This window comes from Montipora capricornis, chromosome 3, assembly GCF_036669925.1.
Source record: "Montipora capricornis isolate CH-2021 chromosome 3, ASM3666992v2, whole genome shotgun sequence".
Taxonomy (NCBI): domain Eukaryota; kingdom Metazoa; phylum Cnidaria; class Anthozoa; order Scleractinia; family Acroporidae; genus Montipora; species Montipora capricornis.
The window spans coordinates 41,458,704-41,486,203 of NC_090885.1; the positions used below are offsets into that span (position 1 = coordinate 41,458,704).

At 38.9% G+C, this 27,500-nt stretch overlaps 2 protein-coding genes across 2 annotated transcripts in view; both read right to left on the bottom strand.

The window, feature by feature from the left end:
- The window catches only part of LOC138043159 (dynein axonemal heavy chain 1-like), a 104,184-nt gene that overhangs the window by 17,338 nt on the left and 59,346 nt on the right, over positions 1-27,500 (bottom strand). Inside the window, exons 58-72 of the mRNA XM_068889298.1 lie at positions 16,097-16,342; positions 14,463-14,612; positions 14,114-14,274; positions 12,658-12,883; positions 10,744-10,854; positions 9,618-9,702; positions 8,697-8,848; positions 7,783-7,899; positions 7,519-7,601; positions 6,873-6,972; positions 6,749-6,793; positions 4,417-4,575; positions 1,271-1,402; positions 724-894; positions 269-445 (exon numbers count right to left, since the gene is read on the bottom strand). Coding sequence (XP_068745399.1) covers positions 269-445; positions 724-894; positions 1,271-1,402; positions 4,417-4,575; positions 6,749-6,793; positions 6,873-6,972; positions 7,519-7,601; positions 7,783-7,899; positions 8,697-8,848; positions 9,618-9,702; positions 10,744-10,854; positions 12,658-12,883; positions 14,114-14,274; positions 14,463-14,612; positions 16,097-16,342 — 2,115 coding nt within the window. The remainder of the gene's footprint in view (positions 1-268; positions 446-723; positions 895-1,270; positions 1,403-4,416; positions 4,576-6,748; positions 6,794-6,872; positions 6,973-7,518; positions 7,602-7,782; positions 7,900-8,696; positions 8,849-9,617; positions 9,703-10,743; positions 10,855-12,657; positions 12,884-14,113; positions 14,275-14,462; positions 14,613-16,096; positions 16,343-27,500) is intronic.
- On the bottom strand, positions 19,953-25,192 carry LOC138043163 (adrenocorticotropic hormone receptor-like). Its single transcript, XM_068889303.1, has one exon. It carries the CDS (start codon positions 22,071-22,073, stop codon positions 21,096-21,098), a length of 978 nt encoding a protein of 325 aa, XP_068745404.1. The 5' UTR covers positions 22,074-25,192; the 3' UTR covers positions 19,953-21,095.

Here is a 27,500-nt window from a genome sequence, read left to right on the forward strand (position 1 = left end):
CACTGTCTCTGAACTATGTTACTGACACTGAACTCGACCAATGAAAATCAGTACAGTGATTGATTTGGCCAATCAGAACAGCCACAGGAAATCAAACGAGACAAATACATGCAGCCGGCTCATTTCTGTGTTTCACTTCTCCACCGACATGTTAGAGAAGAGAAAGATGATTTATCCACGTTTCTTCAAATTCTCTCTTGCCTTCTGTTTCTGCAATTCAACATCGCCCGTTCCTGATCATGGAGTAACCTTTCTACGCTGTATTTACCTTAAAAGGGACGCCCTCATACTCCTCTAAGAACATGCTCAACTGACTGATACAGATCCTTAGATCGCCAGTTGTAAATTCGTACGGAATGTTAAAACCCAGTGCTCCAAATTTCCTCCTTTCCAGTGTGACACCGTGGAAAAGACACAAAGAAAAAAGCAGAAACTTGAACTCTTCCTGAAACGGTAATAAGGCAATTAGACAAGGGAAAAAAATCCTTTTTCTCAAGAAACAAGGGTTAACCTGCTATTTAAATTTGCTTGGACTAAAACCGGCCACAATCAGAGTAATTCCCTTAGCCAATCATAACACACTCAAACAGTTATATTAATTAATAGACTTGCGAAATTTATTTCGTCGCTCAATTAAAACATATTGAAAGACCAAGACTTATCCAAAACACTGGCAACGATACTAATTCCGTACTAATATATTAATACTGTCTGCAGACTTACTCTCTTACAGCTGGCATAAAATTCGTCACCAAATCCAGTGAATGACCGTAGAAGGTTAGCCTTGATCCCGCGAGGGGGCTCGACGGTCATTTTCGAACCGTTTTGCAAAATTGAGACTGGGAACTTTGGACTTGGCATGCTGGTCAGCCACAAACGGAAATCACGATGAACCTAAAGAAAGGAATAATTGTTAAAACGAAAAAGAAAAAGGGAGAATGTTGATCCAATAAGCCATTTAGTGTGTATGACAGATGGTGAACTCCACACTGCTTTAAAAGAAATAAAATTTCCTGCGATTAAGCCTGCTTCAAAATGGAGGCAAAACTAACTTGTCGATGTACCACGTATGCTAATTATTCAGTAAAACAGTTAACCTAAAGTAGAAAGACCTCGCTTGGACGAAAAATGGATTTAAGGGTTCACATTTTTTGTGCTTACAGTATTTACAACATTTTTTTCTTGTAATATATTTTACCAAGAAAAGCAACAAACTTGTAATTATTTGAGACAGTAAAATGTAAACTATTTGTATAGCACTAGTACTGACCTTATCAGGATCTATGTTCTCCACAAGTCTCTCAAGAGCAGGCATAAAGCTGGGAGCTAGATGACAGTTTTGAAAAAACACCCACTTTCCGCGTTCCATCGCTGACCGCATCATGGCTTCGGCACGAGGACCCTGAAAACGAAAACAGTAAATGATTGGCAGCATGATTATAATAATAATAATAATAATAATAATAATAATAATAATTACAGTTTTTGGAGCGCCTCGCTACGCCTCGGCGCTCTTACAATACTAAATAGAAATAATGAAAAATTGATAACTATTTACAAATTTCTATACAGTTGATCTAAATTACAATACAATTACAATGATAAAAGAAAAGAAAAAAAAAATGTAGTTGTTACTTATCGAAAAGATAAGTTTTCCGTTGGAGAAGCACTTAAGTCTTCCGTTGGAGAAGCACTTGTGTTGGGTTTTGTCGCAAATGAACGATCAGTAAATCAATCAATCAATCAATCAAGCTTTCTTTCTTTCTTTAAACACGAAATCAGCTTACAACAATAAAAGTGGTCTTACGAGGAGTCCCGTAAAACATAACTTACAATACATCATTGATACTGATAATAATCATCATCATATTAATTACACCTAATACATAATTAACCTTCTGTAAAACTACCTAAGTATTAAATATAAAGTGAATAAAATTGATTAAAAATAAGCTTTCTCACGGAAAAGAAAAAACGCTACTAATTTCAGAGGGAATCAGGTTCCATAAAACAGATCCTGTGTAATGTAGGATGCCTCTTCCAAACTCAGTTTTCGGTCTAGGGATATAACAATTTGATTCTGATTCCGAAGATGATATGAATGTACATTTGTTGGGTTAATATTTTCTTCAGGTAAGGTGGGGAAAGATTATTATGTGTTATGTATGCAGGAGGCAGTGTGGCCCAGTGGTCAGGGCGCTTGCCTTGAGATCCGGAGATCCCGGGTTCAAGGCACGTTCTGACCACTGGTTGAATTTGTTCCAGGTAGTCCCTGGTTCAATTTCCTGGCTAGCGTTAGATATTTACCTCGCCGCTTCGCGGCTCGGTAAATATCCACCGCTAGCCACCTCCACTTCGGTGAATAGATGTTAATTATACCTACTCTAAAAATCCGAGGGTAAATAATGATACTTTAATACTTACTATATATAACAATGGCTAGCTGCATGCTTTCGCCTTGTGTTTTCTATCTCTAACAATAGATGGTTTTCACCTTACGTCACAGCGGCCACGTTGGTGCACAGAAAAATAGAGAACATAGTCTTTTGGGAATTTGAGTCTATTATAATGCAAAACATGAGCCATAATTTGCTATTGTTTTGTGCATCAACATTGCCGTCTCATCACGTGATTGAAAACCATCTATACCTTTGATCGTACCTCATAATTAGAACAAGAAAAAGTTCTAGCTGCCCTATTTCTTTCCGACGAAGAGAGTATTCTCTTTCAGTAGTGATATTAATTATCACCTTCGTTAAAAAGCAAAGGAACTAATTTAAGTTAAATGTTTGCAAATAAGAAGAGCACAACTATTCCTGGTAGCGTAAGTGGCTTGCTGCGTAAGTCGCGCGAGAATCCGTGCGGGCACCCGCACAGTGCCATTGAATCCAACTGAATAAACTGATGGAGAAAAGTGGCATGCCATTTGAGACAATTGCGAAATTACTAATCACAACAAAACCGTTCCTTAATTAAAGCGTGGATTTCCCTACCGACGCAAGCACAAGCACAAGCATAAGTAGCTTATGCTAGTGAAAACGAAAGTCCACATAAGTATCAAAATCAACCACGGCATCTGCCATTTTGTTGAAATGCTCAGACGCGGGGAATCTGGAACGAGTACTTCTATTGGCCAGACGTAGAAAATTTCTTTGTGCTTATGCTGCCTTTCGTTTTCACACGACGCAAGAGAACGCAAGAATAAGCGCAAGCACAAGGAAAAGGAGAAATTTTGATCCTTGTGCTTGTGATTATGCTTGCCTCAATCCCGTTTCCACGGTGAAATAAGCGCTCTTAAATTAGCGCTCTTATGCTTGCGCTTCTGCTTGCGTCACCAGTGAAAATCAGGCTTGCGTCAGCTCATGATTCAAAATACGCAACCAGAAATAAAAAAAAAATACCGTTGTTTTCGATCCCGATCTCTGTTTCCGGGCAGTATTTTTTTCATTTTTTGCATGTTAACGTAAATTTATTTAAAACGCTTGTCTTTGAAATTTAAGGTGAAACAAAATGGAGACATATTTTAAAAAAACTGGCCTACGGATTTTGTTGAATTTGAAATATTTTAGAGATTACTTCTAACATTATCTGGTAACGCTGTTTGGGAAGATTTCACCGCCCCCGTTTTTTAAAAAAAGGACAATATATGTTAATTTTAAGACTCAAAGAAATGCCTTAATGCAGGAGCCCATTACTAGGAGCCTGTATTTATATTCCATATGTATAGGAATTAGAAAAAAGGTGAGCGAAATTAGCGGCATTTGTTTATTTCTGGTGACCCACCTTGATCGTGAGCTGACGCGAGCAGCTTTTAAAATTGCGTGTGTGGCTTACGCGCGCGCTCTCAGATGAAAACCCTTTCGAGCCTCCTTAAAACGTTGCCATGGTAACAGTGTTTTGTAGGAAAATGTGATGTGAGAAATCTCTGATGGGTACTTAATACCCTGGCCAATTTCGTCTTAATATGATTACCTTTACATCTAAGAACAGACTATGTTTATTTGTGTGAAAAAAGGAGTAACTATTTCGAGCCTCCTAAAGAGCACGAACGAAAAGGAGGTTGAGCTTTTAGTGAGAATTCAGTATCAATGCGACGACTTACGTTCGCACACTTGAGAGGAAGAGAAAATGTAATAGAGATTTGGCAAATATATCTAATGAGAAACTGACATGATAGTCACAACACAAATTAAAATTGCCACATGCGGAAATTTGTTCGCCCTCAATAAGACACTTCAAATGCGGCAAACAAATAGGGGACGCAAAATTGCAAATTCTGTCAAACGTCCCCCGCTTGTTTTTCTTGTATGTTAACAATACCTTAATATGTTCGACCTTTTATTGCAACTGGAACACAAAGTTTGCTCATGAGGATGAGGCTTGAGTCTAGAAACAACAAAACCCATGAGAACACACCTGTCCCTGGCCAAGGGAAATAGCGCTGAGTTTCTTCGAAAATCTCATCTCCTCAGCAAATTTGTAGAGATCAGCGGCGGGATCAGTTCCAACAGACAACACAAAGATAAGAGGGGTATTGGTTGAGGAGTCTTTAAACACAAGAGATAAATCTGCAGTCTGAGGAAAGAAACGAGAAATGTTCAAAAACGCCACAGTTCGTTCCTACGAACAATATCAATGATTGCGGTACCATACGTCACGCATCCTTACTAGTGAGCTGGATATCGAAGATTTAATTTCCCTCTTTACAATATAATTGTTGTTCTTGTCTGTTTAACAAAATGAACTTGCGAATATTATTTCTTTCTTGGTTAGCTGAACAAATACAACTTTTAACTCGTTAACAAGCCACCCTGAAATATCGTTTATCATTTGCGAACAGCAGCTGAAACCAAACACTAAAGTAAACAAATCGAAAGTGGTTCATCGTTGTCTGTACTCTTAGGTCCGTTTTACACGTCACAGTGGTCAAAATGTTGAAATTCTTCCAGGTCAAACTGAATTAAGGACGTTCGCGCCCATTGCTACTGCGCATCCTTACAGCGCACGCAAATTCACATGCCATGTCATGCATCGAGCGCGCGCGCTAAGTACTAAAATGAACAATGATAGGGCAGATGGCCATTGCTATAGCTTTGCTTGGATTTAACGATCTTGGATGTTCGGTGACCCCTACCTTTCCTTTCAGAAACAGATTTTATTTACAATTATCTCCACATTGTCCAAAAATGAAGAAAAAAATCAATGTGGGCAGTTTAAAAAATTTCAACATCTCTGTCCTCGGGACATGGAATCCTGCCATCTTGCGGCTGCAAGGCGCATGAAACTATGGTCTCTAAATGCGAACTTGTTCTTTAAGGAACCTTAACAGTTAACTAAATCCACTTGATGGGTCCACTTAAACAAAGTTTGGTAGAGAACATTTCACTTCAAAGATGTAATTCCAATATTTTTGGGCTGACAGACACTGTGGCTTTATTCGCTAAAGAAGCCGGATTTTTTCAGATTTAGGGTGTTCTACCGGGCAAGTTCTCTCCAAAACGAAGTCGGTGGCCCCCCATTTTTTTTACATTGCTGACACCACTAACTCATCATCTTTTAATGGTAAAATTTGCAGAAAAAAATCAATGTTAGAAAATTATCGCGCGAACGTCCTCAAGATTAAAGAAATTTAGAGCAGGGATGGCGAAGTGGTGAGAGCACTCGCCTCCCACCAATGTGGCCCGTGTTCGATTCCCAGATCCGGCGTCATATGGTTCTCTGCTCGAGAGAGATTTTTCTCCGGGTACTACTCCAGTTTTCCCCTCTCCTCAAAAACCAATATGATTTGATATGTATTAATTTGATGTGATTTCATTTGTGCACGACCCCACAAGCTACGTAGCTTTAAACCAGATCGTGTGAAAATAAAGTTCTATTCTATTAAATTCAAATGGCTCGAGGTAGAAAAACTGTGTGGTCACGTATTCCAGAGAACTTGAAGTTTGGTCATTTAACACTTTGCAAAAGTTGATTAAAGTGCCCATGTGAGCAAAAAATCAATTCTTATTTTTCTTTAGATTTCAAATACTAAGCGACCAAGTTTTAAGCCTTGATTTAAAAAGACACATGTTTATTTTAACTGGAATTTTCCTATTTAATTTTCGGCCATTACTAACTTTAAGTTCTTGAGAGAGCTGGATCGAGGAGGAAATGACGTCAAAGGCTCACTAGTTTGAGAATGCAATGCATGTGTACGCCGCAGAATTAATATGCAACACGGGAGTTTTGGGCTTTCAGGTTTTGCATATATAATAAGCTGCATTCACACGCTGAAATTGTAAGCTAGTGAAACTTTCATATCACTTTTTCTTGGATTCAACCCTTTGAGGACTAATCGGTCGATTTTGCACGTGAGTAATGGCCCACTGTGAAATCCAAAATATACAATCAAAGTAAACGGCCTTTGAATGGATAAAAATCAAAGCTCAAAATTCTGCCAGTCAGGTGTTAAGCAACACACTTTCAAAATCTGAAGAAAAAAAGGGAAGTGACTTTTTTTTATCACAGGGGCACTTTAACACTGCATACGGAGAAATGCACCAAAAACTGATACTAGTGGAGCCACTGTCCTGCTTTTTAGGTTCTATACGATCCTTCCGATATACAAATAAGGTTCCCCTTCCCAAGAGCAATACCCATAAGCAAAGTCACTAGCGAGTTACAATTACTTCTGAGAACAGCTGTTTTTCTGATGTTTGGTTACAGCAGGAGCTCATGATCATGGGCTGCCATAGAATTCAGTACATACCTGTGGTTCAATAAACCGCTGGCCAAGATTTTCAGACACGAAATCCTGAAAGACAAAACAAAGATTTTGTCGGGTATGAAGATATAAATTCTAGGTATTTGTTATTTGCATGAGTATTTCTAACCTGCATAGCATTGGTAACTTTATCAGCTCTCAGACACTTCAGCACAAGGAGTTTCTGAAAAGAATCCAGCTTTGTATTCCACGGTTCAGGTAATTGCTCGCTGTGGGAATTTGTTGAGTTGGATTAGAGTTTAAGTACAAAAGTATTTATGACATCATCAGGCACTGGAGACTGTGTCAAATGATGACATTGAAGTAGGTGTGGCAACGTTTTAGAGCACGTGAGTACTTCGTACTCTTCTTCATGTACAAGCTGTTTGAAAAATGTATTTGGTGGCTTGCAAATAATCATGGGATTGAAAAGTGATCGATGCAACTGACTGACATACACTAAGTACTTCCAGATTTCCAGAGTATAGCTACGCAGCACAAAGCATTCCACGAACAAGCACAAAAAAACAATGGTAAATCTAAACTGAGACCTGAAATTCATTTTCATCACCTTTGTGACAACTTATCTTGAGTATCAAAGCACCCGCATCATTTAGACTGAAAAGCGTTTAATTACGTGTCGTCATTACCAGTATGGACAATTTTTTTCTGAACACTTGGAAAATTTGCGTCGATAGAATACCAAAAGTAGTTATAAAAAGGACGTGACTTTGCTTTAATTCCCCACTACCCCAAAACGATTTCAAAATTCTTACCGATGTGGATCTACACTGTCAAACATTCGCTGATATCCTTCAATATGGTTCTTAAAGTCCTCGGCGAAACTAGCAAATGTAGGCTGAAAAGGTGAACATTAGTGTTGTTATTTTCCTAACAATTTCTTTGAAATTAGACTGAAAAAGAAGATTTACGTGAAAATTACTTCCAATGAATTACCATCGTTTACGTAGGGTCTAGTTCAATGGCCATTATATGCGATAATGCCAGCGTAAACTAAAGATTCAGGACGCTTTACTCACAAGAACGGGTAGTCGCAGTATTTCAGACCATGCTCTGTCTGACAGCCAATCTTGAGCGGGATTCTCAATTTCGTTGGGAACAGTCGAGCCCCCAGCCAACAGGAACCGCCACTCATCCTAAAAGCAATGCTAAAATATATTAGGCAAACACACTAATTAAAAACACAACAACAAGAACAACAAGAAGCCGACCACAGCTATGGGCAACCCGAAGGCTCCTTTTTCAATGGCTTCTACCTTTATTACACCGGGGAGGGGTGGGCACAACTCTTATAGCGATTGTATGCACAACTCGTCCACACTAATAGCGGTATTAATTTTACCGCCCTCAGGTGGATGGAAAGCTGAGTGAACTGTAAGGTGCAGTGAACTCTGGGATGCAGTCCGCGAGAGATATCCACTATACACTACGCGAACCCCAAAAAGCTGAAAACGCGCCTTAAGCTACAATTTACTGTACTTTTCCAACGTTAGGCGCATCTACTTCTCACGTAACGCACTTTCTGGCTGAAAGCAATAAGGATAAGCATGTATCCCAAAGAACTGAATACGGCCGGCTTCCTGTGCCCGAAAGCCCCGCGTCGCCTTTGTCCAACCTTCACAAACTTCAACTCCGGTGATCGTGCGCAGGCGCTTAGGATTTGGAGGTTACGCAAGGGAATGGGTCGGTTTCGTTTTTATCTGCATCATGAAGCCACTGTGGGGGCGGGGCGCTACTGACAAACGACCTCTCCAATATGTCAGCATTACAAACAATTCAAACATGTGCGATGCCCCAAAAGAGTCAAAATTAATTGAATTGTTTTTGTTCTAAAATAGGGCTACTGAGTCAAATTAACAAACATCCACCCATCTATTGTTTAAGTCGTCTATTAACGATTACCATAAATCTACCGCCTGAAATTAGTACTTGCCATGTTGATCTTGCTGTCGTTCATAAGGATTCTAACACACACCAAAAAGGAAAACAACAGTTTGTGTTTTTCAAACAAGCTTCGACAAACGTTTGAATACAAGCTGAACGTAAAGAAATCGTTGATGTTGTCGATCCTTTTCTCCACATTATCTACAACGAAAACAAAAGCCATCATATATTTTTGAATGTGAGGAGGAGGAGGAGGTTGTGAATCGAAGAGGATTTAATATTTCCTACGTAAAATGGATTTTGGACGGAAGTAGTAGAAGCGCGTTTTGAGTATAATAAAATACATTATCATTTATCCATTTACTCTTGCATTGTTGAGCAGCCTGTTATCGGAAGTATCTCCGCGCATTGACCCTCCCAACTATTACACTTATTTTAGATTGACTTTCCTTCCTCCAAGATATGACCGTTGGTGTCAAAAAGGAAATTTTAACGATTGAGCGACCGTAGATTAACAGATTGCAGTTTAAAATTTACACTCATTTAGAGAAACTTGAAAAAACCTTACAGACTTAACTATTAGAGGGTAACGTGAAGTGCTAGTCTTCTACCAATATAGACCATGTGAGCGTTAGCCCTACTAATGGAATTGGGCCCACACAAGGACAGAGAAAAACTCTGACCAGGATGGGAATTGAACCCACGACTTTCGGGTTAGATCATCGCTGCCCTACCGACTGATCTACAAGATCAAACGAGAGCCCGCCGTGGGGATTTAAGATGTCAATGTCACGGCAATTAACTTGTACAAGTACGAGGAAGGGTTAAGTTTTAGTTTTGAGAAATCCTTTAGAGAAACCCTTGCAATAGCAAAACCACTGATACCGAACACATCGAGTAACGCAACCAATGATTTCACCCTACCGTATTCCAACCAAAACGTAACTGATTTTGTAGAGCGCCGGTTTACCTGATGCCTCAGCGTTGGCGATGCTGTTAAGGAAGATACCGATGAACCATTCTAAAGAGTATTGGTACATAGGATCAATGTTGGCCTGAAAAAAAAAAAGAATTCTCTCTTGAAGTCGCCTTGAAATGTTGCAAATTTTACTCTTCATGAAAATTAAACTAAACTATCAAAATCAAAGGGTGTTGGGGTTACGTTTTAGCAAATGAATGGGCAAACTTAAACATGAATTGACCCCCTATAAAAATCGCTTTGTTATCTGCTTTTGCGTGAAATCACCCAGATAATCCAAGATGGCGATCAACGATCATGTCAAAACAGAGACGTAACTCTTAACAGATAATTGTATATTGCAAGGGGGTAAAAGTCGTCAAGGATCTCAAACACAAGAAACAAAGACAACCTCATGATACAAAATGTTGATGATAGATGACCATCAAGGGCTTTTTCGGTTAATAAATTTTCAGGGCCATGTTTGCGTCCAAGATTTGATTGGCAGACAATTAGCATGCGCCTTTTATAGCGAGTCTATTTAACTGTTAATGAATCCAGGAAAGACGAGTCTTTAGGGTTAGGGTTCACAGTTTCGGAGATAATTTTGGCCTTAAGTAGCATGAGGCAGCTGAGAGTATTTCCTCCCCTGGGCGGAATGCTTGCACTCCATAATAATGGAGGAGAAGAAATGTGAAGCAGAGTGTGCATGAAACAACTCAGCCGATGAGTTGGTTCATGTAGCAGCTCTCGTTAGGTTAAATAGGCTCGCCTTGTTATTGAAACCAAAACAAGACTAAACATCAAATACAAAGACTTCGACTTAAAAACAACACCAACTGCTGTAAGACCAAATAATGCAAGTTTTCCAGAAATAGCTGCTCCTCTGTCCAATGAGTCTGATTCGAACCTTAGGCAGAGGACCCGGCTCATTAATTGGCACATCATTGCGCATCCAATCCATAGACTAGTTTTACTTCATTAGCATTTAAAAGTTACACACAAGAACCAATCTCTCTTTTTATGAAACAGAACTGAAGAGAGACCTCTACGAGCAAGGAATACAAATCGTGACTACAACAACGGCGTCTTTCAAGAGGTAGTTAACCGAAGAAAACTTTGCAAAGTGTACTCATACCAGATCATAAGTACAAAAGAAAAGAATCTGAGTTCTGACGGCAACAGGGATGTACTGACTACGAGTCTCATCAATATCTTTCTCTGTTTGTTCAGCAATCACCACTTTTGCCTGCAAGAAAACAAAGAAAACCAAGAAGATTATTTATCTTCACTGAAAGTCACTATAAAGAATTGGCGACAGTTATCGAAACCGTTATCCTACATGAATTAATGAGAGAAAGATACCAGTGCAACCCTCATAACTGAAATAATCTTCCCGTTGGTTGAGGGGGAAGTTCCGAAGTACCCTTAGAAAAACTCTGGCCCAGGGCCAAAAACCAACACAAAATTATCCCACTTTTGACGTTATCTCCAGGATTTCAGTGGACGTGGGCCACAGTGGTGGGAGGCGAGCGTTTCGACACCGTTTCTTCCGTACTTTCTCAGTGGAGAGTTTAAGCAACGACGACACTGTTGTCGTTGACACGCGGCAAAGACATCGCCCGGCACATAGCAAGAATATCATTGGTTAAAAAAGGAAAAATAATCGTGCTTTACGTGCAGAACGCATTTCAGTGCATTTCTTTGCCGTACTCCACAAAACAACAACCGGGGTGAAATCTCCAAATTTCCGGGTTTTGACGGCAACGGAGCGTACGACAAGAAGCCAATCATTTCAGTTCTATCTTTACTTTAAAACCGTTCGTACTGATCCAGTTACAAGACAGTTCGTCAAAATTGTGCAAGGTGAACAAGATGAAATGAAGTTATATTTTGAAGTGACGCTACCGTTAACGTTGTCCTTGCTTAATTAAACTGCATAATTAAACAAGTGCAAATGTTGACCTATCATTTATAGTACAAAAAAAATAATTAAAGGATTTCACAAGGACTACATTTTAAGGTATTGCACCCTTTATTACCTAAAACAAATGACAGTGGTCAATTAAAGAATTTAGAAAATAATACTCGCTTTATGAGACCAAACGTTTATAAGAATGCAGTTTTATTAATAATCATTTAATTATGATTTACTGTTTTTTTGATTAATTGAATTGAATTGAATTTATTAACTTTGCCAGTCAAACTGGCAGAGCGCCACAACAGCTTGCGTCAATTACTGTGGTCCCTTTTTTCACCCTCCCAACCATGATACACAACAGAAGACAGACCACAACACCGGGAACTACGTGCCCTACTCTTAGCGACAAGTGTGTGGGTTCTTTTACGTCCCACAGAATTATGAACATTGAAGGTTTTGAGACGGGGCCTACGGTTTATCGCCCTTCCGAGAAGACTAGAGAGTCTAACCATTTGCAGATGTAATTACAAAGGCAGCACTTTCTCCTCAGTTATTTAAAGACCCTGAATGGTCGTCCGGCCGTATTTGAACTCACGACCTCCCGCGTGATAGCCCGGTGCTCAACCAACTGAGCCACAGGTGCGCGGTAATCACATGATTTTTCTCGTGCAAATTGGAAAAAAATAAGCACAAGTGAGTTTCCTTCAAACATGAAAGCGAGTATATTTTTACCCTTTGAAAAAAATTACGTGTACTTATTTATTCCAAATTATACGAGAAATATCATGTGATTACTTATTAGTAATAATCACGAACAAAATTCGAGATGAGATCAAAATTCATCAGAAGAAACGCCGCCATCTTGGTTTTTCATGGTACAGCGGGCTCAATTATAACCATCGGATTTTGTCACTAAACGGACGCTCGCACTGGAAAAACCGGTTTGACGAGAGAAAACAAGATTGACTAGTCCAGAAGCTCGGGCTGCGGCGGCTTCAAAGAGTTGACGCGATTCGGGCAGAGCCTACTTTTCTCCTCCTCATTAAAGAAAAAGACAAAAGGAGGCTCTGCTCGCAGGGTGTCTATCTATCTATCTGTCGCCAATTCAGTGCAGAGTTTAAGTTCAATTACCTTGATTTCCATTGACTTCGCCTTGGATTGTTCCAGTGTTTGAATCAAATCAATGTCATCCACGGGACTTCCTTCTGATGCCGATAGCTTGTGCAGGATTTTATCTTCAATCTCCTTTAACTCTTGTTTCATTTTAGCGTTGCTCACAATCAACTGATTTTTGGCTTCCTCCAGATCTGGCCTCTCCTCGGCAACAACTAAAGCTAACAGTTGATCTTCAAGACCACTGAAAGAAGGTAAGTAATACAGCCTTTACCAATTTGTATTTTACTCCGAGCATCGAGATTACAAAAGAAAACTATAATTCTACGTTGGTCCGTGTCCGTTAGCGGAAATTTGTGCTTAAATGTTGATTAACAAACATTAAAGCACTGTGCATGAAAGTTTCGATCGAATATGCCAACACAGTTTTCAAGAAAGCGAAGATGCATGACTATATAAAACGACGATACCATAGCTCCTTCAAAACAAAACCCTAATGCCTGCAAATGAAAAAGTTGACCTTGATTCAGTCAATTCTTTTTTCGTTTTGTCGCAGTGAGGGATTTTCAGTGAACAGCCATCGCAAGCATTTAATTTGTAATATATTTTGTTTTTCTTTCTAATCGAACGAATGGTCCGCAACATTCGATAAATCAATCCTGCGATCTACACGTCTCCGAAGCATTTGGATTACATCTCATAGCTTCAAGTTGGTCTTGGTTACTGTTGTACAGCCACGAGAAGGATTGAAACTATTTGTGTCTATTTTTTAAGCGAGGGTTATACGCGAAAGGGAGAAATGATCCTCGCCCTATCTACAATTTAAGCAATTGTCTCTTATAAAATTCAGACTGCTTCAACGGGATTCGAACCCATGACCTCTGCGAATTCCGTTTAAGCCACCTGAATCTTGAGGTGTCCAGGTAAGTGCGGGGTTCACTTCTCTCTTTTCATTGTTGTGGAAGACTGACATTTCCAGAACCTAGCCAGGATAAAATCAGCATATAATAGTGGATTGACTCCTACGTAGGAGTCATGCATGGGCTCCCGCTCTAAAGATGATCTCATTCACCAAGACTAGGGATAGACCTAACCGGCTAACTCAATGTTGTACCAGATTCAAACCCTTTGGGAATAAAACGTTTTGTTCCAGGTATTTCCACATCATTTACATATGAATGCAACATTATCATGCAAATAAAACACACAAAGAATATTAATCCCGGGAGATTTGAATTGGGTACAACATTGAGTTAGCCGATTAGGTCTATGTCGGTTAGTCCTAGTTTCGAGTTTACAATCAGTAGTGTTCCGCTCACCTAAAATATCATCTGCATTGTAAAAAAAGTCTGATAGTCCTCGCAAACACCTTTAAACTTGCCACAAATAGCAAAAACCAGAGCTTCATATCGATCATTGCAAACCAGTATGTCAAATAAACTTCGATTGCTTGTCAAGAGAAACGCTTACTTACCCTGGTGAGAGCGTGAAGTTAACAATAGTGACCTTTGTGGAAACCTCTGGAGTGTAATGAGGATTGGGAAGCTTGGTGGTGATGTAAAACTTAAAGTCATCATGATAAGGAATAATCGCGTCCCCCAGTTTGATTACAGTGCTACCTGATTGCTTAAAGGTCTGAGGAAAGACAAAAACAAATTCTGCTTTTAACACAATGTGTTCACATCATGCACAAATGCAAGAAATACTGCATGTATGCACATGAAGTCAAAGTTAAGTTTTTCTTGCCACAGAATATAAGGACAATGTGTGAACAAAGTATTTGGAAAGTGGCGATTAAAAAAAAAAAGAACATCGATATTCACTTGTTTGAGCAGGATGGGTTCCAAAGCAGGGTCTAGTTCTTCTCCAACGTTCTCCAGTAAGCATGGTTTACCAAAGCGAACAGCATTCTCCAAACTTCGCAGAAAATCTCGGTCACTAAGCTTGATGACATCAAGGCCAGCGTCTTTTTCCTGCAGCAAAAAAAGATTGCCGCACAAGATAACCGGAAAATGACTATGAAGCAACAAACCCTATATTCTACCCGTCAATTAAACGTAAAAGTTGGGGGACAGAAATAGAGAGGAGACAAGTAGAATAAAGAACAATTGAACATTTTCTCACTGAGGTACCACATCAACACCATTTTTTTTGCTACAGAGCAAGCAGAGCCGGATACGCAGGCCAGCCGCGGCAACAACATTATCAAAATTTAAAATCAATATACTGTGCAAAATCTCGATGTTTTTGCCTTTGCCGGGCTTTAAACATAATGCAACGCGCTTGTGAATACATTGCTATATGGACACACACACAGTGACGTACGGTTATGGACCTCTTCATCGTAAACATTTTGAAACGTGCGTCCTGTCTTGTGCTTGCGGAAAGGGTTTTTTGAGGTGACAGACACTACAAAACATGTATCGTGCATTGCGATACAACTTTTACATTTTTTCAAGTATTTAACATATTCTTTTGGCATATCCCAGGACTCCATTTTGTTAATGATGAATTCCAGAGGCATCACTTTAAATAGTTCGCCTTTTGGACAGGCAAAGCGAGAATATTTTAAAGTTTACTTTAGCAACGAAGTCATCCTTCGCCTCACATTTTCTCATTTGTACCTTTTAATATTCGTTTAATTACACACATTCAAATAACAATACAGTCCGGCCGCAGCACCGTTTCATATCCTTGGACTAAACCAGTATGTTGTGCTGGTTACAAGAAATGTTCCAGTAAGGTACTTAGTCTGCCTGTAGTGACCATTTCTTCGTTTCAATGAATACACCTGCCAGGGCTAGCGCTAGCCCATTATGAATAAACGCCGTCAAACAATAGACCTTATTCATAAATGGCGGCCAATTTATAATTCTTTTGTCGAAGTGCAAATTAGCCTACCAAGCCTCGATACCATACAGTGAATTGAAAAGAATTCTTGCTCTAAAATGAGGCTTGGTAGGCTAATTTGCACGTGGACAAAAGAATTATAAATGTGACCGCCATTTATGAATAAGGTCTATACTCACTAAAAATTAAAGTGTAATGTTACGAACGCAAAGATGTAAAATTACACATTCTCAATGTGTAAACTACTACACTAAAATGATCTTCTAAAATTACTCTAAATTTTGGGTATTTTTACTATTTTTAAAGGATAAAAGTTAGTGCGTAATATCAAGGATAAAATTACACAGGTGAAAGTTTACTTTTACACCAATTTTAATAGTAACTGCCTGTTCATGGATTAATCTACACCACTTTATAGTGGTTTTTGTACATATAATATGTATGTAATATAATGTAATATACAAGTATCCTTGTGGGTAACTAAAATCCATGAGAAATTACTATAAACATTGCCTGTATTGCTTAAGGACATTCCAGATAAATAGCTATCCGTACGCTCACTAACGAAAATCAGTCCAATTCCAAGACGCTTGTAGAAACTACTCACCAAGTTCTTTATCCACTTATTAGCTTGTCCTTGTGGATCAATAAACAGTGGCCACCTCTGTGAAAACTGCACAATAACACCATTCTCTACGGACAGAGTATCTCGCGGTAAGCCAGCAATTTGCCAGTTGCGAATCTTGACAGGATCACCAAGAGTCACCACAAGATTGCAGTTATCCGAGTGAGGAATTTCTAAACCACGCAACTCTGTCAACCATTCTTCGACCAAAGATACGCGGTATTCTCCCTGGTGATTAAATAAGCAAGAAATATTTCGTACAATGAACACAGTGTACGATTCCCAAGAAAATGTTTTGCAACCTTAAAGGTATCCACGCTTTGATAGGACGACACCCCTTAGTGATAAGGCAACCGGCTTATAGCTACACTAGGCCTTTTCTTCCAGATGAAGGTTTTTCCGGATCATAGACAGTGGGAGCGCCGAAACTCATACTCCTTTGTTTCTAAAGCATACAACATTGTTTGTTTGTTATTTATTTGTTGTAACAGGTTGACGTTTTGGCAGCTATTCAGCTGATGTGGACCTCCTATATCCACCCACCCATATACACACAGAGGACAGCCACAACACCGGGAACTTCATCCCGTACTATTCTCGAATAGTGTGTGGGTTCTTTAACGTCCCACGGGGAACTGTTGAACATGCAAGATATTTGTGAGACGGGACCTACGGTTTATAGTCCTTATCCGAGAAGAATTGAAAGTCTAACCATTATAAAGGATGTAATTATAAAGGAAGCACTTTCTCCTCAGTTATTTAAAGACCCTGAGTGTTGGTCCGGCCGGAGTCGAACTCACGACCTCCCGCATGGTAGCCCGGTGCTCAACCAACTGAGCCACCGGTTTTGCATGTTTTAAATGAAAGAAAGGAGCTAATACATAAGTTGAATATTACACTGTAGAAGAGGAGCTCCTTTTGGTTGTGACTTCAAGATTCTTTTACATATTACAATACATACTTACACAGCGAACAACAAACAGTCCTATATTTCTGTCACGGGGTTTTCACAGACTGATTTATTTTTAGATTGAATTTTCCGGGAATGAGACTCCCACAGAAGCCCGATGACCAATCACAAGAAACAAAATTGACGTCATGGCGTCACCAAACCAGAAATGCCTTTGTTTCTTGTTCTACGGTAAGCAATGCCTGTAGGGTGAACGTGGCTCTTTAAGTATCCCAAATGGCCGGAGGCAGAGCAGTTGGCTATTATAACGATCGAATTCAGCCAGAGGTCAGATCGGGTCTTGAACCATGGATCTCCGGATCTCAAGGCAAGCACCCTAACCCCTGAGACCGCACTGCGTCCAAATTGGGATTTAATGTACTTTGCTGAAACCGGTAACGGGCATAAGGAAATTACCGCTATGGAAATTAGTACTGTTCTATAGTTAACAATTAGCTTATGAGATTTCTATGTGGTGATAGTTGATAAGGCCGAAGGCCAAATCAACTATCACTTCATAGAAATCGAGAGCAAAAAATCTAATTGTTTTAGTGGAATTCTTACTAAAATTTACTTCAAATGACGGTTTCCGATTATTTCTTGACGTATTGTTAAACTTTGCGCCTGAAAAAGATCGCTCGGATTGAATTGCCATTTAAAATCTAAGTTGTGCGCGCAAGCGCATCAGCTTTTTCAATAATTTCAACTTTTTTGAAAGTAAAGAAACCGTAAATGTCCTTCGTTTAGACTTCTCAGAAATTTAATTACCCATTCGCATCCAACTTTTCCTCCACAACTTTGGAAAAACGAAAAAAACGTTATTTCCAAGACGACCTCCAGCCAGTGGACACTAATGGCTGATAGTGTTCAATGGCTCAGCCAATCAGATTACAGCATTTGCATTAGTATACTAGTAGAATTCTACTAATTATAATTAGTATATACCAAAACAGTGGATAGCGTTGAAAGCGCGCGCTGATTGGCTACTCAAACTCCGGATATCCTTTGCTATTCACCTGCGAGCAATTCGCGCGGGATTTGCGCCCAAAAATGTTGTAATCTTTGCAGAAATAAATGAATTAAAATCATCTTTTTGCTATATTATCTCAATGTTTTAGTATATACTAAAACAACTATTCACCTCAGTGTCCACCACTAGCCACCTCCACTTCGGTGAATAGTTGCTAACTATCGAAACTATCATCATTATCACATCCGATAAACAACAGATAGTTATCGTCATCATCACTATCGTTGTAATCACAGTCATCGTTTTTAACAATATTATTTCCACCACATTCCGCTGATTTATTAAAAATTATTTTGTTGGGTTTTTGGATGCGAGCTGAATTGGCATACCAAAATAGGTACAAACGAGGTTTAAACGTAACATTCGTTGTTGGTACTCATAGGTTCTCAAGCAGGAAGTCTTCCAACCTCCTTCCCAGGGTCTTGGGACCGAGGTAATTTGAACTACCAAATTAAAATAAAAAATAAAAAAAGTGGGAGAGATGGATAATACGAGCGTGGAGGGTTTTGTCCAAGGGGCCCCATCTTTTATGCTAGATGAGAACATAGTGTTAAATTTAGAGAAATTAAAATGTCGAGATTTTTATCGGCTCTTGAATTTTAAACCACACCAGTCAACTCCAGCTGGCTTACAGCGTTGGAGTAAAATACTTCAAATTGACAGTGCCTCATGGGGAGAATGTTTTAAGATGTCATATAAAACATGTAAGGAAACTAAGTTAACAGAATTTAAATTTAAACTTCTTCACCAAATTGTAGTGACCAAAAAGGAATTGAAAAGATTTGGAATTAAAAGTGAAAGTGACTGCTTGTATTGCGGTGAATCAGATTCCATAGACCACACTTTTCTTGACGGCCAATTTACCTCGTCTATTACTCGTCAAGTGGTGGAGTGGTTTAATGCCACAAACAATACCAGTTTCAATCCAGAACGTAAGGAAATAGTGTTTGGCTTGTTTAAGCAATGCCTTGCTGGGCATGGGGCTGTGAGAAAGTTTAACTATACTTTTTTATACATGATGTATTACATTTATTCAAACAAGCTAAAAGAGAGCTCGATTATTTTATCTGAATTTGTTAATAAGATTAATTTTAAATATAAGGTTGAGAAATTTACACGATTTAATTTACTTTATTCGCCCTCCTTGATTAATCACTCAGTTCTCGTGCATGTCACATCATTAGTTGTATTCGTTTTCTTTTCTTTTTTTTTATATATGTATCTTGTGCAATGTAAACTTGTTATGTTAAATAAATTAAAAAAATAAAGAAATAAATAAAAAAATAAGAAAATACACTGAACCTCGTTACATCTTGCCGACACTTTCTTATAGTGCTTGAAATACAGGGAATTGCTATTTGTTAGGACTGGAAAGCGGATATTTCTACTTCCTCGTCGAAGCTCCCCAGATTCGATATAAGACTTACGAAAGGCTTAATATTTGTCTGTGCGAAATCTCATTGCAATAAAGAGTTTAAAAAAAGTTTGTAGCAATCAGAAAATGAAGCAGGCCATACAACCAACTTCTACGGTGGAAAAAAGTATTTAGTCGAAGACATCACTTTTTACATTGCTCTCTGTAATGAGCCAATCTCCCAACATGAATATTTATCAGACTCTCTCGTTCTTTTGTTTTTTGTTTTTTATTATCTGTGAACAAAATGTTGGGGTACGAAACAACACAGATTGATCAAAACAGCTCCTTTATTCGCGAAATATAAGACATCCCTTTAATCGAGCTGCTCTCAATGATCGACTCTAAAACAAAGGGGACCCACGGATGTATCATGAGGGCACACATGTATCAGTTATTTTGCAAACATAGTAATGGAGGAACAATTTGTTCCAATCCGTTTTCTTAGCAACATTAGGCAGAACTAGAACGCAAAAAAGATAAGAAAAAAACACAAGCAAAGGTGACATGAACTTAAAACGCAAAAGCTATATTTCAGGTTGCAGAGAACATGAAAAGTGATGTTGACATTTATCAGGAAAAGTGATGAATCAGTGCGAGTATCACTTCAATCTTTCAATTTCTTTCCTTCATCAGTCCTAACAAATGAGCACAAAAATTGACCTGCTCCCAAATGAGGGGCTTCATAGTTCATTTGGTAGAGCATTGCACCGACATCACGGAGGTCATGGGTTCAAATCTCCTTGCATGAAGTCACCTGAGAATTTTCAGGTGTCTATACAAAACAATTACTTAAATTGATGATGATCACTTCAATTTTTCGTCTCCAACATGCACTTTCTTTCCATTCAGAGAACATGAACGTGACGTTGACTGATATTAATAGCTATCTATATGCTAATTACAATCATTACTGGATTGGCGAAATTCTAATCCTTAAAGCATGCAAATGACTAAGATATTTGCACTTCTCAAGTAGATCAAGGCTTTTGAGACTGAATAAGCGTCCATAGCAGACTCACGTCTGTAAACGCAAGGGTATAATTGTCTTTACAATCCATTAAGCTCTTTCCATAAATGGATCTGGCGCTCCACCATTTGGTGGTATAATTGTTTTACAAATGGCAAACGAAGTAAGGACGCCATCAGATCATAGTTAGTAGAGGGGATTATAAATCTATTACTGTGAGTGTAAACCTTTTTTTTTGACGAATTTAATAAAAGGTTTCACTTTAACATATGCATTGCATTAATAATGGCAAAACAGAAACGTCGCGAACAATTGGACATATCTAACCAATTAAGAAATACTGATCCCACAGCATCTCATATTTGTTCGCATGTTGCGTTCAAAGGGCATCAATGTACCAGTTGCTCTGAGGTTACAGTTCTAACGAAGCTAAAAGAGAGACTGGTTAGGAGAGGTCGGGTAGACAACGTGCAGAGTACAATACCAAACGAGGAAGTATGCCTTAAAATAAGATCACGTTTTAATTCAAGAACAAGTTCCAACTTCCTGTCGTTTATTAATCGGAAGATAAAATCTCGATACTTTAATCAAATAGGTTCCATCGTAAAAAAAAATTAATCAAGAGTCTTCTACGGCTCCAAGAGCACTTTTTCCCCTATAGTCTTGCCAGCTTGAAGGTGATGATTCTTCTTGTATGCTTCGTGGAAGTAAAATCCTCTTAAAAGCTCTCCGAAAGTTTGGTAAACGCCAAGCGTACAAAAATGGATTCAGCGCAGAGGACAACAAAACGAAGATGAATTGAAGATCCCTCAAAACATGGATAGTAATGCAGTCACAAGACAAACAGAGATTCATTATGTAAATCATAACACAGGATGGAGTATAGCAAAAAAGGAAGATCCCTAACATCATCATAAGTGCCTGCGTTAAATTTTTCTCCCTGGAAGCCGCTCTGAGTCTTGCACGATTCTCCTCTGATTGTGAGCTCTGTCGTATTGTTTCCAATTCCGAAACCTGCGCTCGCATGTCTCGCAAAACCCGAGCGTATGTGAAAAGAAAAATGATTAAAGTCAAAGCTACAGCAGTGTTTGCAAACACAAAGGTATACCTCAAATAGCCAACTTTGAAGTAAACAAACGGCAATGAGCAAGATACAAACCAAATGGAACCTGTGATGAAAATGGCACGTTTAGTGCCGAACCTTGCTCGATACCGTAAAGGGTAGCTTATGGCTGTATAGCGATCCGCTGTCAAAGCAGCGAGGTTCAAAACTGACGCGGTGCAGGAGATAAAGTAAGACATGTGGATCAACCAAACAAATTGACCAATATCAAGAGAAAGGCCTTCGCGAAAGTGAATCAACACAGATATCGGCTCAGTGATCACGCCCACAATCAAGTCTGATACGGCCAGATTCACAACGAAGAAAGTGAAAGGCGTCTTGAGACTTTTATGGGGATCCTTGAAGACAGCAAAGCAGACTAAAAAGTTGCCTGGAATTGTCATTAGGGCAAGGAGCAGAGACAAACTTGCCGTTATGAAGGAAAGAGGTACTGGCGCTCGTACGCTGGCACATGAATTTTCAGCACCAGCCATCCTTCGGTAACTCCACTTTGGTCCTTGCTGAATTATTGTCTTCCTTCCGATTCCAAAGAAAGAGACCAGATGCTTCAACCAAAAAGTAATTATCAGCACGTCAGTAGAAAACAAGAAGCTCGTCGATGTGGTTTTTCTCAAATTGTTAGGCCTAGCAGGGCTTCGACGTCACATCTGCAGCTGCTTAAGTACGGACCCGACGTTTTCAATATGACACTTTTCTAAAGGTTCGAACTTCAAAACCATGTGGTTTCAAGACCTGTGAATCTCATTGAAAATTCGCTGGGAATCCGTGATCGCGTGCGTTATATAGCACGACGTTTTCACCTGCTACCAGATTGAAACCCGCGTTAACACTAGTCCTGTCATTTTCCTTTTATGGCCACGCAAACAAATCGCTGACAAGGTTGTTTGATATTTTACTTTGACGGAAATAACGTGTGTTATTGAGCCAAAGCAATTGTTTTGGACTAAGCCCTACATCAACCAAAATAATCATGAACGCCTTTGGCGATCAAATGAAACAAAGTAATTTCAGGACATATTTTCTCCATATGAGCCGTCATAGAAGTTACTTTTTATGGTTGACTGGCAATATTGACAAAAAGCAAAAAAAAAGCGGAGGTTGGTTTTATCCCTAAAACAGGGCATTCATATTCTGTGGCTTTTTAATTTCACACATGACCTCAAATTTGCACTCTTAATTTGAAGTGCGGTAATACACTTCAACTTAATGACATAAATTGACTACAAACGCAGCCTTGGGAAACTTGAAGGTAATGGTACCAGTTTTGAAATATATGTAGTGTAAAAGCAAAGACGAAGGAAAAATGAAAGCTAATCAAAACAGAGTAACCTGTGTTGAACATGCAAAAAAGAAGTCAAAACTGAAATTGTAAGCCACTTCTACAAAGCAGAAAAGCTCTTGTTCTACTTCTTAAAAAGAAGGATTTTTCGGTTGAAAACGTTAAAAATGAACTGATTAAAAAACGGAAATGAAATCATTCTTTCGTATTAAAGAAACGCGTATAATTTAAATTCGATTAGCCCGGGAAAGCTTTCATTGGTTTGACAAACGACTTTTGGGTCTGAATCCTGAATAAAATTTACACATGCACGTGTCCAAAAACATACAAAACTTCCTCCTTAAAATAACATAGCACGATGGCGAAAAATATAAAAGACAAACAAAAATGACAAACATAAATGTAACTTGTACGGAGTGAAATGGGCAAAAGTGCGTGCTTCTTTGGGGCACCAAACTATGAACTGTCGCATTCAACTCGAAAGTAAAAATTTCACGGTCCCCATATCCATCAGGATGGAAACCTTCAATGTTTTCGTTCATATCCAATTTTGCCTGAGGCTCGTAACGTATTTTCGAGGTTTCATTTGTCACAAACGTGCTTAAAAGGAAGTGACGCTAACGGCGCCGGCGCTAGATCAGATAAGGAGATGCAAGCAATAACAAAAGAAAAAGTCTCCATGAGACGGGAAGACATTCTTAGCTACAGTAGGTCATCAACTTCATATTTATGAGGCCAGAAATCATCAAAGAACAGTGTATCTCGCGATAAGCCAGCAATTTGACAGTTACGAATATTCACACCTGAAGATTGCAGTAAGAAATTTTAGACCCCGTGAGTTAGTCAAGTTAGTCAACCAACCCTAACCCTAAAGACACGCGGTATTCTCCCTGGATATTAAATGAATTTTTAAAATAGTATAGAAATATTTTGCACAATGAACAGTGCGCGGTTCACAAGAAAACGTTTTGAAACTTGTTTCGTCACCCTATAGCGATAGGGCAACTGGCTTACACAAGGTGTGATAATCAACATACAGTCAGTCATCATCATCATGGTCGCCACTATCGTTATCATCACCTGTGATCGCAATCATCGTCGATACGACTATTACTGACTCACACCACAAAAAAACATTAGCTCCGCTAATCTGAAAAGAAGCTTAACTGGAATCCAACACAAGATGTCGTCCTGATTTCATCGGTAAATTTGAACCAAAAGAAAAGAAACGAAAATTAAATAAGATATGCAATGCACCATGTTGTTTCTTGCCAACACTTTCTGACAGCGCTTGAACTACAGAGAATTGCCATTGTTGAAACTTGAAAGCGGATATTATCATTGTCTTTCTCGGCTAAGCCTACATAATAAAAGGCTTAGCAGGGGGTTTAATACTCTTCAGTATGCAATCTGACTACGATAAAAAAGTATGATCAAAAAATTAAGTACGCCATAAAACCCACTCCTACGGTGGGAAAAAAAGTTGTAGTTAAACACATCATTTTTCAAATTGTTCCTTGGAACCAATCATGAATAAATCAAATTCATTTGCATGTAATCATGTCAGAGTTTTCGGATCCTTCCTCAGCGACACAAAAGACATCCTTTTCACCAAATTGCATTGCTCTAAATGATTCGGCTAAACTCCAAAATGAAGGGGTTCCACGGATGCATCAGGTACGCATGTAGTTAGTGTTTTCACGAGCATATTATATAATTGCCCATGAACAATTAATTCCAATCCGTTTCTTTTAGCAGCACTAGAACGCTAGAAAGATAAAAAGCCAAAGTTCACGCAAAGTGTGTTATCTGTTGGGTTGCCTGTAGCTTCAAGTAAAGAGTATTACGGAAGAGGCTTTGGGAAAGCAGCACAGTTGGCTATCTCTCAAAAGGAGGTTGGACATTTCCTAACAATTACACGACGCAATATCCCATCTTTATATTACAAACTTACCGCTGTAAAAAAATGAAAACAGGCAGAATTGAAGCTTTAGTTCAATAAGAAATAGCATTTCTGAGCTTAGCCCCGCTAATTTACAGTATTTAGGTCTAAAAACCACTTTGAAAACGGTTAGCTTTCAGTTGCTTTGCTGGGTACCACTATGTCCATACTCTAAAAATCCGACTTTTTCAGGAGCTTGTCTCGTTAGTCTAGTGGATATCGGAAGCTGTATTAAGAACCCATCGATCCGGCTTCGACATTCTGCTTTGCCTATCCAGAGTCTTCTCTGCATGTTTCAAAATGTTTGCTACTTTGAAGTAGATTTGAAGTTTGAAGTAGATTGTACGTCGTGCAAGTTGAATAAAAGAATGAAGGGGGTAGTTTGTAAAGAAACTGTGGTGCTGCGTCGGTGGGGAAGTAGTATACAAAAATTTGGTTTTATCAACGGAGTCGATAACGTAAATTGGCCACCGTACAGAGATCCTAAAAGCTGAATCTCTGTACGGTGGCCAATTTACATTATCAACTCCGTTGATAAAACCAAATTTTTGTAAGTCGAATAAAAGAAGCAAATGGCGACGGGGATGAAAAGCAGTTGACAACAGATTCCAAGCGGGCACAGATACTGAAAGATGACGGTAAACATCGAAATTTGGAAACAATACCCCGTTTTGAACCTTGTTGAATTATTGTCTTCCTTCCGATTCCAAAGAAAGAGAGCAGATACTTCAACCAGAAAGTACATGAATTATCAGTACGTCAGTTTAAAACAAGAAGCTCGTCGATGTGGCTTTTCCTCAAATTGTTTGTGAGTTGGAATTGACGTTTTAACTATAACAAGCAAGGAAATTGATGTGTAACCTTGTGAAGAGGGATAAATTCTAAAAGGGATTCGAGGTCACGTAACATCAGGAGCCGCTTAAATACAGAAACAAGTTCATGAATGATATCGTTTTTTAAAAATGAAGGTTTTTCACAAATTAGTAAGGTTCCAGCTTAAGAAAAAGCTTGAAGCAGTTTTTGAATCTTAATGAAAAATCGCCGGGAATCTTTGACCGTGAGAGTTAGGCACGACATTTTCACCTGCTTCCAGAGTTGAATCGAACTGTCACTTCCTGTTTGGTCACAAAAAAATCGCAGAAAAGATTGTTTAAGTCATTTTTCGGCCTACGCTCAAGATCAGCCAAAATAAAGGCGTTTTAAATCCAAAAATGACCTCAACTTAATTAACTTGAAGATTAAGCGCGACTTAATGACATAAATTAACAACAAAAAACGCAGCCTTGGGAAACATGAATGTAATGGTACCAGGTTTCAAGTATATGTAGTGTCACTAAAGATGAAGGAAAAATGATAGGTAATTGAAAACAGAGTAAACTGTGTCAAACGTGCAGAAGAATAAGGAAGTCAAATTTGAGATTATGAGACACTTCCTTCGGGCAGAAAAACATTAATTCTGGTCATGTCTCACAAAAAAAAAAAAATTTCTCACTGAAAATGGTTAAAATAGACTGACTAAAAATGCAACTTGAGTAAAATAAGTCCTCATCTTAAAGAAACACGTAAGCAAAGCAAAGATTAAAATACGATTGGAGGGCCTTAGTCAGTTTGGCAAATGACTTTTGGGTCCGAAACATGAATCAATAAAATGGCAATTTACACATACACATGCCCAAGAACCATACAAACATCCCTCTTAAAATAACATTACCTAGCACGACGTCGAAAATATAAAAAATAAACGCAACTGCTTCACTGAACTTTAAATGTAACTTGTAAGTAAGAAATGGGCAAAAGAGCGTGCTTGTTTGAGACGCCAAGCTATCGACGGTCGCAATCAACAAGACAGTAAAAATCTTGCAATATTTATTGCAAATTTCGGGTAGCGGCATCGTTTGAAGAAGCACTGAGACGAAAGAACAATATACGCCATTCATATGCAAATCATGAAGTGGCAGGGTACTTTGCAGTTTAGCTGTAAATTTCATAGGTCCTCACATCCGTTAGGATGGAAACCTTAATTGCTTTCTTGTCTGAGGCTCGTAACCTCTGCTCGGGTTTCATTGGGCACAAACGTGCTTAAAACGGCTGTGACGCTGAAGGCACCGCCGCCAGATCAAATGTGGAGGTGCAAGCAGTAAAAAAAGAACAGTCTTAATGAGACAGGAAAACAATCCTAGCTAGGTCGTCAAGTTCATAGTTATGAGGCTAGAAACTCTAAAAATAATAATAATTTTTTCCACAAAAAGCGAAAGAAATAAATGTAACAAAATTGGAACATTTCCAAGAGGAAACAAAAATATACTCATCTACGGGACTACAGTTGATAATTAGTAAAAGCTACCCAAAACTTTCAACACTAAAATGTGGCAAGTTTAAAATTACTGAAAAATTATGATTGGGAAAAGCAAAGATTTTGGGAAACTCAAACGACAACGAAACGGAGCGCAAACTTCTTCCTAGGCTTCTCTCGAGGCTTTCGTCGCTCAAATTTCTCAAATTTCGTCGCCTCTTCTCTCGTGATCTTTCCTGCTCTTTATCCCTTTGCTCGTCACTAATAGTAAAAACTCTTTTTCAAAAGTGACGAAGGTCTGTGATATAAACGCGGGCTGCACAAATGTTTCCCGCCAATACAATTCGCCCACCCGTGCCTTAAAGCTGCATTCGCGAGGCTCCTCT